This window comes from Protopterus annectens, chromosome 13.part0 (genome assembly GCF_019279795.1).
Source record: "Protopterus annectens isolate FY-2018-M chromosome 13.part0, PAN1.0, whole genome shotgun sequence".
Taxonomy (NCBI): Eukaryota; Metazoa; Chordata; order Ceratodontiformes; family Protopteridae; genus Protopterus; species Protopterus annectens.
This window is the reverse complement of record NC_056747.1, coordinates 1,164,716,327-1,164,727,440: the sequence shown is the minus strand read 5'-3', so window position 1 is coordinate 1,164,727,440 and position 11,114 is coordinate 1,164,716,327. Positions and strand designations below refer to the sequence as shown.

General features: G+C 42.8%; 1 protein-coding gene across 1 annotated transcript in view; it reads right to left on the bottom strand.

Moving 5' to 3' along the window:
* Nucleotides 1-392: 392 nt before the first annotated feature.
* HROB (homologous recombination factor with OB-fold) overlaps nucleotides 393-11,114 on the bottom strand; it is a 235,232-nt gene continuing 224,510 nt past the window's right edge. The window contains exons 8-9 of the mRNA XM_044054952.1: nucleotides 820-942; nucleotides 393-539 (exon numbers count right to left, since the gene is read on the bottom strand). Coding sequence (XP_043910887.1) covers nucleotides 393-539; nucleotides 820-942 — 270 coding nt within the window. The remainder of the gene's footprint in view (nucleotides 540-819; nucleotides 943-11,114) is intronic.

The window sequence follows — 11,114 nt, the reverse complement described above, 5'->3', positions numbered from 1 at the left end:
GAGTTTAGCAAAGTATTATATAGGAAGGTAGTAGTGTGACAGTCTGAGAAATTCAGTTTGGAACCTTCTTTATAGAATGTAGTCAGTGTCCAATTAATGTATTTTTGTAAACATTTAACAATTTTAACATTTTTTATAACATTTTCTTATAACTTTTCTAGTTGGTCTTTAATATATCTATTTTTTTTAACTTGTTATATCTTACTATGTTAATATATCATATTTCACTGAGACCGGCTAGGAAGATGCTAGCCGTTTATAACTTGACTGCTGCTTTAAGAAGAACATTTAAATAGCTGGTTTTTGGCGCCAGATTTCGAATTTAAGGCGTACTCCGCTTAATGCCGGTGTTCTGAGGAAGTTCACAATCATTGAGTGAAAGCGCTTATCCGTTATGTTCTATCTGGTTTTATGGGTGTTTTTATACTTTCACATATCGTTGAGTTTATGTTGTGAATAAACATTTGTCTACTCACGGAAGGTGGTGGTACACTTATTGGAGTTTCCTGGCAGCCTAGTGAATTGGTGTTAACATCGTCCTTGAAAATTACAAAAATAAATGAATAAAACAAAACTGTATGAGAGAGGAAGGAAGGGAAAGAAAGAAAGGGAGAGCATGCTAGAGAGAAACATACCATAGCATGTGGCAAATACTGGCAGACAGCTCTGATAAACATTTGCAAGTCTTCATATGGGTTACATATGCAAAGAATAGAGATTTGTTTTTCTTCTAATGTCATTATTTATGTTTCTACAAAAAATGTAGCTGTATGTCACATCTTCCTGCAGCTTCTTTACATTCCAGCTAAATACACTCACCTCTCCTGTTTGGGAGTCCTGGCTGACTGACCAACTTTTGACATCAGGTGGATAAACTCTGATGAGATTATTTGGTGTAACATTTAAGTAATGATTCCGAAGTGAGGGTGAAAAAATTCCCACCTAGAGAGACAAAGAAGCCACATGTGAAAATCAATTACACCGTGTATTTACCAGGCTGTGGATGGTTATTCATCACTGGGACTAAACAGAAATTCCTGAAGATTCCAAGAACAGAATAAGTTATTTCTTACACTTATTGAATCGCACTTCTATAAGGCTTATAATTGTGCTATACAGTTAATCTACTACATTTTGCACTGTTATCAAGCTTTTTTTTTTTTTACTGTTTCACTGCATTTATGTACTGTTTTATACGGTTTTAACTGTATTTTCCATTGCTAGATACAGTTTCATTACTCTAATTGCATGTTTACTGAATTACTTAACTGTAAACTGCTTTTTCATACCGAGAGTTGTATTTTCTGTTTGCGAGTGCTCTATCTGTGCTTTTTTGTGCATTTTTTTTGAGGTTTCTATTTGTTTGCAGTTAAAAGCATTCTCTAGAGTCTCCTTGCTCCTTTTATCTGTTTAAAACTTTCATTTAGTGGCTACAGCTAGTAACTGCAAGGGTTTCCCACCCACTCTCCCTATTGGTGTCTTGATCTTACACTTGGTGGCTTTGCAGCTGCCCGCCCATACTGTAAATTTGATCTGGGACACTCCTCCCAGTCTAGTGTCATTAGTTCATGCTACCTAATACAGGGAGAACATTTGAGAAGGCCAACCCACTTAGATTCGTAACCTTGAATTATCTTCTGTTCCAGCTTTCTCCTTTTCCACTTTACTAAAAAAAAAAAAAAAAAAAAAAAAAAAAATCTAAGCTTGTTTCCTGCCTTTCCTGTAATTAGACTAGTCCAGACACAGATTTGCTGTATCCAGGACTTCTTTTAAGCTCCTGAGCCCCCAAGCTTTTCAGTGTTGGAGGGAAGCCTTCTAGCTTATCACTGGGAGTGGTAAGCACTAGGTAACCAACCTATCTACCACATAAGGAGTGGTTTCTGGCCCAGAAATTGTAGTTATTGGCCATTTGGGCAGTTTTTCCATCTCTCTCAACTTTCTGATTTAAAACCTGCATTTGCACTTGTTTCCCCCCTTTCCTGTAACTGGTCTAGTCCAGATGCAGATTTGCTGTATCCAGGACTGTTTATAAGCTCCTGAGCCTCCCAAGCCTTTCTGTGATGGAGGGAAACCTTCTAGCTTATCAATGGGAGTGGTAAGCACTAGGTAGCCTATCTCATAAGGAGTGGTTTCTGGTCCAGTAATTGTATTTATTGGCCGTTTAGGCAGTTTTTCCATCTCTCTCAACTTTCTGATTTAAAAACCGGCACTTGCACTTGTCCCCCCCTCCCTTTCCTGTAACTAGTCTAGTCCAGATAAAGATTTGCTGTATCCAAGACAGTTTGTAAGCTTCTGAGTCCCCCAGCCTTTCTGTGTTGGAGGGAAGCCTTCTAGCTTATTAGTGGGAGTGGTAAGCACTAGATAGCCTATCTACCACAAAAGGAGTGGTTTCTCTCCCAGAAATGGTAGTTTATTGGCAGTCTGGACAGTTTATCCATCTCTCGCAACTTTCTGGTTTAAAAGCCCGCGTTTGCACTTGTTTCCTCACCTTTCCTGTAACGAGTCTAGTCCAGATACAGACTTGCTGTATCCAGGACTGTTTGTAAGCTTCTGAGCGGTACCAAAAGTCTGCTTTTCAATTTTTCCCTTAGATCTTCTAGTTCTCTCCACTCCTGCACTTTTAGTTGCTTATTAGTATAGCACTTTACCAGATTTCTTGTAGCAATTATTGTAGCACACAAAGCTGATACCAGCACTAAATGTTCTACGAGGAAACAGCTCCAGTACTTATTATTAAATGCCCACACCACCAGGCATGTCTAAAGGTCTGTTCCCTGTGCTTTCTCCTATTAACCTGGTGAACTTGGGCATCCTGAGGCAATGTAGCAACTGATTCATGTATACTGACAACCCTCTCCTCTTACCTTCCAACACTCAGACTTGCGAGAGATGCACTTACATATCCAAATTGGAAGCCATGCACTCTCCACCCAAGACCGGAATAGCTGGTCAAGAGGAGGTGGTCAACACTTGCACCACACCATATGGAACACATAGCCCTCCAGAACACACACCAGCACTGCCTTCACATAAAAACACAAATCACACACCCACCTTCACGAAGGCTCTCAATAGAATTCTACCCAAGCAGCTTAGACCTTCAAGGCAGAAATGCACTTGACAACCATAACACAACACAAATCATGAGACACATAACTCTCCTAAACAGTGTGCCACTCAACCAAAGCCCCTAAGGCAAAACAGCATGCCCAACACACTAGTCATAGGTGACTCGATAGTGAGGCACACTGATGCCCCACTCACCAAGTTGAATAAGAAGAAACTAACAGTCAGCTACCAGGATCCGCCACATAATGCACGCACTCAGGTTCCTCAAAAACAGGTACAAATGAATGACTTGAGACGTACCTCCCTGAACTATATGAAAAGAGACATGGAGGAGCTCTCTGATTACGTAGCCCAAGTGGGTATGACCCTAGCCCTGAGCAGCATCCTACCATCACCCAGAATGATACCACAGTGCAAACAGATAATGAATGATTTCAAACACTGGCTAAGTTTCTGGTGTCATTCTAAGGGGATCCAGAATCTGTCTGCCTGGGATGACATGATTAACAGACCCCGATGCTTTGTCAGAGATGGCCTGCATCCGTCACCCCTGGGCTTCCAGATACTGGCCAAGGCTCTTGTCACTCCTACAGTTCTTTTTTCAGGCAGTGTTCCAAAGACCAAATTACCACCATAACAGCTACAAACAAATGCAGTCTGAGGGTCAAGCTGCTCAATACCAGAAGCCTAAATCTCAAAATGCACTCACTCAAAGCACTCCTTAAAATGGAGAACATTGACATTTGTGCTGTAACAGAGACCCGTTTCAAGATAGCAGAAAGCACCCCTGCACTACCAGGCTCTAACTCATTCCACACCTTTCGGCCCCAGAACTTGGACCAAAGCTCCAAAGATGGTGGTGCTTCCATAATCATAAAAGATGCATACACCTCCAGAGTGGTAGCTCAACACAACACATCAGAGATACTTCAGGTGCAGCTAACATTGGGTAAGACAATGATTCAGATCATAGCCTGCTATAGGTCTCCAACCATGTCCCAAGACTCGCATTTCATGTTCCTAAGCACCCTGGAGAATATTAAGGTCCAACCCAACACTCTCTTACTAGGCGACCAACTACTCCTCCATTAACTGGGTAATCTATTCATCTACCAATACACTTGCCCAACGTTTCCTGGAGTTCATTAATTCCAATGCCCTGGACCAGCTCGTTCTTACCCCCCACTAGAGGTAGCAACATCCTTGACCTGGTCATTATTAATATGGGTGACCATTGCTCTACACCAATAGTCAGCTCCTCCCTGGTTAGATCTAACCACAAACTGATCACCTTGGAGATCTACATCCCTCCCACTCCCCCTGCAAAGTTAACCACCATGAAAAAAGTACAGTTTTGTACCTACCATAAATGTAGATGTTCGAAGATCCACATTGCTGCAGTCCTTACACTTGGGTAGTCCGCTGTCCTCGGTCGGCCCGAATATCAAAGTATTAGGCTGACGTCGGTCAAGGCGCTTAAGACTGACATCAGGACGTCAGGGTACAAATGCGCATGACCGACGTCATATCCTCAGTCTTTTCTTGCCCCAGATGTCAGAAGACCCTAAAGAGAAAGGTCAAAACCAAAAGACAGCAAAAAACAACCAACCACCCTTGCACCAACCATATGTACAATATATACAATATCCACAATATTTACAACCCAACCCACACAACCGCCTCTAACAGAGGGGAAGGAGGGAGGGTAAATTGGACTGCAGCAATGTGGATCTTCGAACATCTACATTTATGGTAGGTACAAAACTGTACTATGTTCTTCATCTCACATTGCTGCAGTCCTTACACTTGGGTAGAATCCCAAAGCAGAGGTAAGGGAGGATGGCAAAACTATAAAGCAGTAGGAGCTGCCAAAATGCCCTGTAAAATTGCAGTGGCAAAACCAGCCCTAGATTTAGAGTAAAGTGGAAGGTGATAATGCTTAGAGAAAGTATGCACTGAACTCCAAGTAGCTGCCTCCAAAATATCTTTAGTTGCCACCCCCCTTAAAAAAGCTGTAGAAGTGGCAGTAGCCCTAGTGGAATGAGGCCTAATCCCAGCTGGAATCTCCTTACCATGATGGGAATAACAGAAAGCAATACAAAACCCAATCCACTTAGAAATAGTTTGTTTTGACACAGGCTTGCCCTGAGAACCCAAAGCAAATGAAACAAATAACTGCTGAGACTGCCTGAACCCTTTAGTTCTGCTCAAATAATATTGCAACTGCCTGTGTACATCCAAAGTGTGCAAAATCTTTTCCCCTTTATTTTGGGGGTTTGCATAAAAAGTAGGCAAATGAATAGTTTGGTTTAAAGCCACACTAGAAACCACTTTAGGCATAAAGGAAGGATTAGTACGCAAAGATACCCTATCCTTATGGAAAATTAAGAAAGGCTCAACCGCCATAAGGGCCTGTAATTCAGAAACCCTTCTTGCAGAGGATAAAGCTGTTGTAACGTCAACATTTTGAACTTGGGAATGTCCAGATAAGTGTTGAGGATAGATAAATCCAAAATTGGTCTCCACGTGTTCCCCTTCTTTGGTACTAGGAACAGGCGAGAATAAAATCCTAGGCCCACTTCTGGCAGAGGGACCGGTTGTATGGCCCCTATTTGAAGCAGCAGAGAAATTTGTTTGTGAGCCTCTAGTCTTTGCTGAGGAGGAACGTCCGGCATGCCTTTGAAAGGAGGCAAGGTATGGAAATAAAACCTGTAACCTTGGTGTATGATATCCAATACCCATCTGTCTTGGGTAATCAAACTCCAATTTTCCTTGAAGAGTGCCAACCTTCCTCCCAAAGGTGCTGCCAGGCAAGAAGGATCTGGCAGCTGAAAAGGTAGGTCATTGGGCCTGTTTACGAAAGGACTGGCCTCTGCCCTCACCCGAAGATTGTGCAGGTGAACTCCCTGTTCTAGGTCTGAAGGAGCTCTGAGCTCTGCCCCTACCACGTCTAGATCGACCCCTAGACTGTGAATCATAAGAAGGGTACGTCCACCCCTTAGCAGGCCAATTCCTACTAAACTTCGGAGGCTGAACTTGCAAAAAATCTTTAACAGCCTGCATAGACTTAGCCGTGTCTTCCATTTTCTTCAAGACTGACTCCACAGGAGAACCAAACAACACATCAGACTGTAAAGGAGCATCCAAAATCCTTGTCTTAACATGGTCAGATAGATTCTGATCCCTCAGCCAGGCGTGCCTGCGAAGAACTGACCCAGTGGCAGCCACCCTAGACGAGGCCTGTACAGCATCAAAACCACATTGTAAAGAATGCTTACCCACCTGTTCAGAGACATGTACCAAATCTTGTAATTCTTTACACTCAATGCCTTCCGCCAGAGCATCTACCTTAGACTTCAATTGTGTAAGAAGATAATTTTGATATTTCAACATGTGAAACTGGCAATTCAAAGCCCTCATAGCTAAGGTGGAAGAAGTATAGACTTTCTTTCCCCATCTATCCAAAGCTCTGGCCTCTTTATCTGGAGGACCCTAGGACTCTTATAAAGATATTTATGAGCCTCAGGCACCCTGTAATACCTATCCAGTTTAACAGGAGCAGGAGGCAAAGAATCAGGATTAAGTGAAGCCTCTGCAAAAACATCTTCCACAACATCCAGAACAGGTGGTATAGCCAAAGGCCTATGCTGGGGTAAAAGCAAAAACTCCCTAAGCCTTTTCCTGGAATCAGAGAAGTCCTGACCTTCCCACTTAAAATGTTCCCTCATGGAATGAAGTGTCTCTGAAAAAGAGAAATCCTCTGGAGGAGAAGCAGAAGGAGTCGAATCATCTGCATCAGAATCAGAATAAGGAGAGTACTCCTGCAAGTCTTCAGCCGAAGACTCTGAAACATCCGAAGCCTGCTCAAAACTCCCCAACTCTGGTTCCACCCTAGACCTCTTATCAGGAGGGGGCAAAGAACCTCTAATTAAAGTAATTAAATCTTCTGCCATTTTAAGCATGTGCTTCTTGGGCACAGATCCTGTAGAACTAGGAGTGACACCAACAGAAGCTAAACCTGGCCTGCCTCTGAACTCCGAATTCGAAAAATTTCAGAATGCCGAACGGCACTTGCAACGCTGCTTCTGCATCGGACCATGCGGCAAAAAAGACTGAGGATATGACGTCGGTCATGCGCATTTGTACCCTGACGTCCTGATGTCAGTCTTAAGCGCCTTGACCGACGTCAGCCTAATACTTTGATATTCGGGCCGACCGAGGACAGCGGACTACCCAAGTGTAAGGACTGCAGCAATGTGAGATGAAGAACATCGTCTCCAAAGCTAACTTTGGGCTCCTAAAAACAGATGTGGCTAACTTTGTGGCACCAATGCAAATGGAGAATAGTTGTGTGACTACAGAATCATACACCAATGTACTGTACGAAGTACACAAATGCATGGATCTCGCAATACCCAATAGAACCAAGATGCTCTCCTCCAAAAATAGGAAGCCAATCTGGTGGCCCCCTGCCATACACAAACTCTTCAACAGGAGGAGGAAACTGATGTGAAAGAAGGTGAATTCCCAAGACTGGAAAAACTCCCTTATCAGTCTCAACAAAACGTTGAGATCCCTCATCAAATCCTCTAAAGCTAGCGAAGAAAACAGAATTGCAGCAGATAGTAAAGACAACCACAAGGCCTTCTATAGTTATGCAAAGAAATCTCCACGGCAATACCCAGATTTGCTCTGAGCTACTGCACAATGGTATTTCCTATACCGAGCCAACAGATATTGCCAGTATACTGGCCGACAGATTCAGTGCCAACTTTACCCCCCCACCCACAGAACCAATCACAATACCAGTAGATTGCCATGCACCCAGTATTACTGCTGCACAGGTTAAAACAGCACTGTCCGAGGCCAAGAATACAGCTTCTATGGGACCTGACAATATCCCTGGTTGTGTTCTACATGAACTACAGAGTGAACTGGCACCTCACCTGTGTACCCTGTTCAATCACAGCCTTACCTCAGGCTTTGTCCCTACCGAATGGCACACGGCTGGTCATCACTCTCCACAAAGGAGGAGCGACTACAGACCCTGGGAACTATCGCCCCATTAGCCTGACAAGTCCGATGTACAAAACTATGGAACGCATCATCATGGACCTAATAAACAAGGATATAGGGAATCTCCAAACTCTGGATCCCAAACAGTTTGGTTCTGTGAAGGGTAGATCATGCCTGCTCAACTTGGTTGACTTCTCTGAGTCAGTCACCAGAGCTTTGGATGAATGCAAGGTGGTTCATACAGTCTACCTTGATCTGGCCAAGGCCTTTGATACCATTCCCCACTCAGGAATCATAGAAAAACTCACTAAGCTTGGCATCAACCCCTATATCACTAGGTGGGATGCAAACTGGCTCACAGATAAGAACCCACAGTGTGAAAGTACCTGACTGCAAGTAAGACTGCCGACTAGTCACAAGTGGAGTCCCACAGGGTTCGGTCCTGGGTCCTCTCCTGTTTGGTATCTATTTCTCTGAAGTCCAGGCCAACACGGAGGGACTCTGGTTGACAAAGTTCACAGACGACTGCAAGTTAGGAGCTATTATTAACTCCTCAACTGATGTTAAAATCCTACAGAATGGTCTCACCGAGACCAGCGACTGGTGTCAGAACCATGGCCTTAAGCTCAATGCCAAAAAATGTGTTGTCATCCCCTTTGGGAAAAACCCGGTTCCCATGAATTACCCCACTGATGGTAGTCCATTGAACACAGAAGGCATAAGAGCTCTGGGAACACAGGTTGATAGCAACCTCTCTTTTAATCACCACATTGCCACTGTGGTCAGAAAGTCCTCTTTGGCACATCTCATTACTAAGGGTTTTGCATCCAGGAAGAAAGAGGTCATTGTCTCCCTCTACTCTTCTCTCATTAGGCCAATCATAGAGTACAATGCCCCATTTGGCATGTACCTCACTAGACACCTGCAACAACTGGAGAGGCCGGAAAAGTACCTCACAAAGAGAATCCTAGGCTTTAAACACTTGTCCTATATGGACAGACTCAAAAAACTCCAACTATTCTCTGTTTCATACCACCTATTCAGACGATCTCTGCCTGACTTACAAAGCCATGTCTGATCCAACACTGTTAGAAATGCTACATCTAAAGAAATCCCAATCCCTCCGCACCACACGCTCCAGAGACCTCAATCTCATTACCACAATTAACACAACATGCTGGAGGGACAGGTTCATAAACCAGAGACTGCCCATGCTATGGAATAGATTTCCCATACATGTCAAGCAGAGCACCTCACTGACCCTTTTCAAGAGAAAACTTGATGAGTGGATGGGAAATAGAAAATTCACCCCGGGGATAACTCTAGTGGCTCTATTCGACAGAGATACTGGGAACTAAGCTTGGGGTGCATTATGCCAGGGTAATCCTATGGCTAGGCTTGTAAACGTCACAAGGCCATTAGCCTAGTACACACCTATGTACACATACTGAACATTGCTACAAGAACCATTCAATAACTCATACTACAGCAGCATCTCAGACTTGCTTTGTGGAATTTCTAGTTTTTAATCCTTCATATCCCTTGCAATGCAGCCTTTTTCTTGACTCACTACCCCATTACTCAGTTTAAAATTTTATTCTCATTTTGTGACTGTGTTGCTCTTACTAGATATGTGGCCCATTTCCAATGGAGAATCAAGGAAGTATTTGTACTGACTCAGGGAAAGGCGAGGAGGAATTCAGTGAAATTCCCCTACTCTTTCGTTGAGGAATTCTTGTTGAGAAGGAAATGGAAGTGAAGCTTTACACAGGGCTAGTATATCTTCATAGATACAGGCTGCAGTTATTCCAAAGAAATTAGCCAATGTGGATACAAGCTCCTTTACAGAAAATGGACTGATAACAGAAGCTATACTAGCTCCAAATGGTAAAATTCAACAATTGTAGATAAAGAGTCAGCTTCATTGGCATAGAAGGATAAAGCCCAGGCAGTGTCAGAGGCAACCAGTACTTGTTTCAGCTGGTATGGAGGAAAAATGGAAGAGTGATGCAGCTTTGTTGGCATGGCTGCCTTTGTGGGGGATGAGATGGAGTGCATGTTCCTACTGTAGAACCCCAAATGGAAACCAGAAATTCAGGGAATCAGGGCACTCTTAAAGGGTTACATTAACCACAGAAGTATGTGGCACATCCTTTCCAACAACCACTGGATGTTAAATCCTATGGCAGTTACAAACTATCAACTCCCTGGTCATGGATGGGTGATTGCTTTAGTCTCTTGTATAAGAGAGCACAGAGCGAGGAGCTTGATGATCTCAGATGCAGGGAGAGAAGAAATAAAGGAAAGGATGAAAAAAGCTGTAGAATATAAAGATGAAAATAAGGAAGTGAAACTGCAAATGGTAGCTTGGTTTGTGACGGACAAAAATAGTGATACAAATCCAAGAAAAAAAATGGAGCCATGTGAGCTGTTGAAAGAAAAGAACATGTGCAAGTACTCCAGATTTAAGGGCAAAACGTAATAATGAGGAAAAAACAGAAAAAGTTTAGTCACTAGGGAATCAAGCTCGAGGGTACTGGCTGAAGATGGCCAGAAGGATCATGGAATCCAAACATTTACAAATCAGAGACTGACTTTTAATGAAATGATGGAGGAAACAAAAGACAAAACTAAACATATCTGATAGAACAGGATGTGATACATACGTTATTTAAAGAAGAAACTTCCATTTTTTACGTTAAACTCCTTCATGTACTGCTGTGTGTTTCAGAAGGCAGACTCATTTAAATTTAACAATACTTTTTAAAGCACATATGATAAAAATAAAGCAGACTGATTCAAAAGTCTGAAGTATTACCTTTACATGTGGAAAAAAATGTGAAATGTGTTTAAAGACTTTAAGCGTTAAGCAAACCCAGCACAGACTCCGATAAATAATGCTCAACAGGTGGCTGGAAAACAAGAGTTGGTTAATTTTATAGCAAAAGAGGAATGAGAGAGTAATAAGACAGAGTAAGACTAGGTTCCATCTGAAAAGATTTTTTTAAACTCTAAGCACCCAAAATGCT